Here is a 253-nt window from a genome sequence, read left to right on the forward strand (position 1 = left end):
CCTCCCCTTCTTCCTCCTCATCCTCCGCGGCAGCGGCCTCCTCCTCCCCCCCTCCCCGCAGGGGCATTCTGGTGGGCGCATGGCGCATGACCACACGGGGCGAATGCTGCAGGTTGGTGGAGGAGGCCGTGATGGCTTGCAGCTTGGGGACGATAGAAGTGCCGTGGACGTCTTTGGTGGGGCGTTGGAGCGTCACAGTGAGGTAGGAGCCGTGCAGTTTGGCCTTCTCCACCTCCGACAGCTCCTTCTTGCC

The 253-nt window shown here is 65.2% G+C and overlaps 1 protein-coding gene across 1 annotated transcript in view; it reads right to left on the reverse strand.

The window, feature by feature from the left end:
- Positions 1-250, reverse strand: part of LOC104165321 (lysine-specific demethylase 2A-like) — a gene marked incomplete at its 5' end in the record, with an annotated part of 3,023 nt that extends 2,773 nt beyond the window's left edge. The window contains one exon of the mRNA XM_009704911.1: positions 1-250. Within this exon, the coding sequence (XP_009703213.1) occupies positions 1-250 (250 nt within the window).
- Positions 251-253: the final 3 nt, after the last annotated feature.

The sequence above is a fragment of the Cariama cristata genome, unplaced genomic scaffold, assembly GCF_000690535.1.
Source record: "Cariama cristata isolate BGI_N322 unplaced genomic scaffold, ASM69053v1 scaffold24147, whole genome shotgun sequence".
Classification (NCBI taxonomy): domain Eukaryota; kingdom Metazoa; phylum Chordata; class Aves; order Cariamiformes; family Cariamidae; genus Cariama; species Cariama cristata.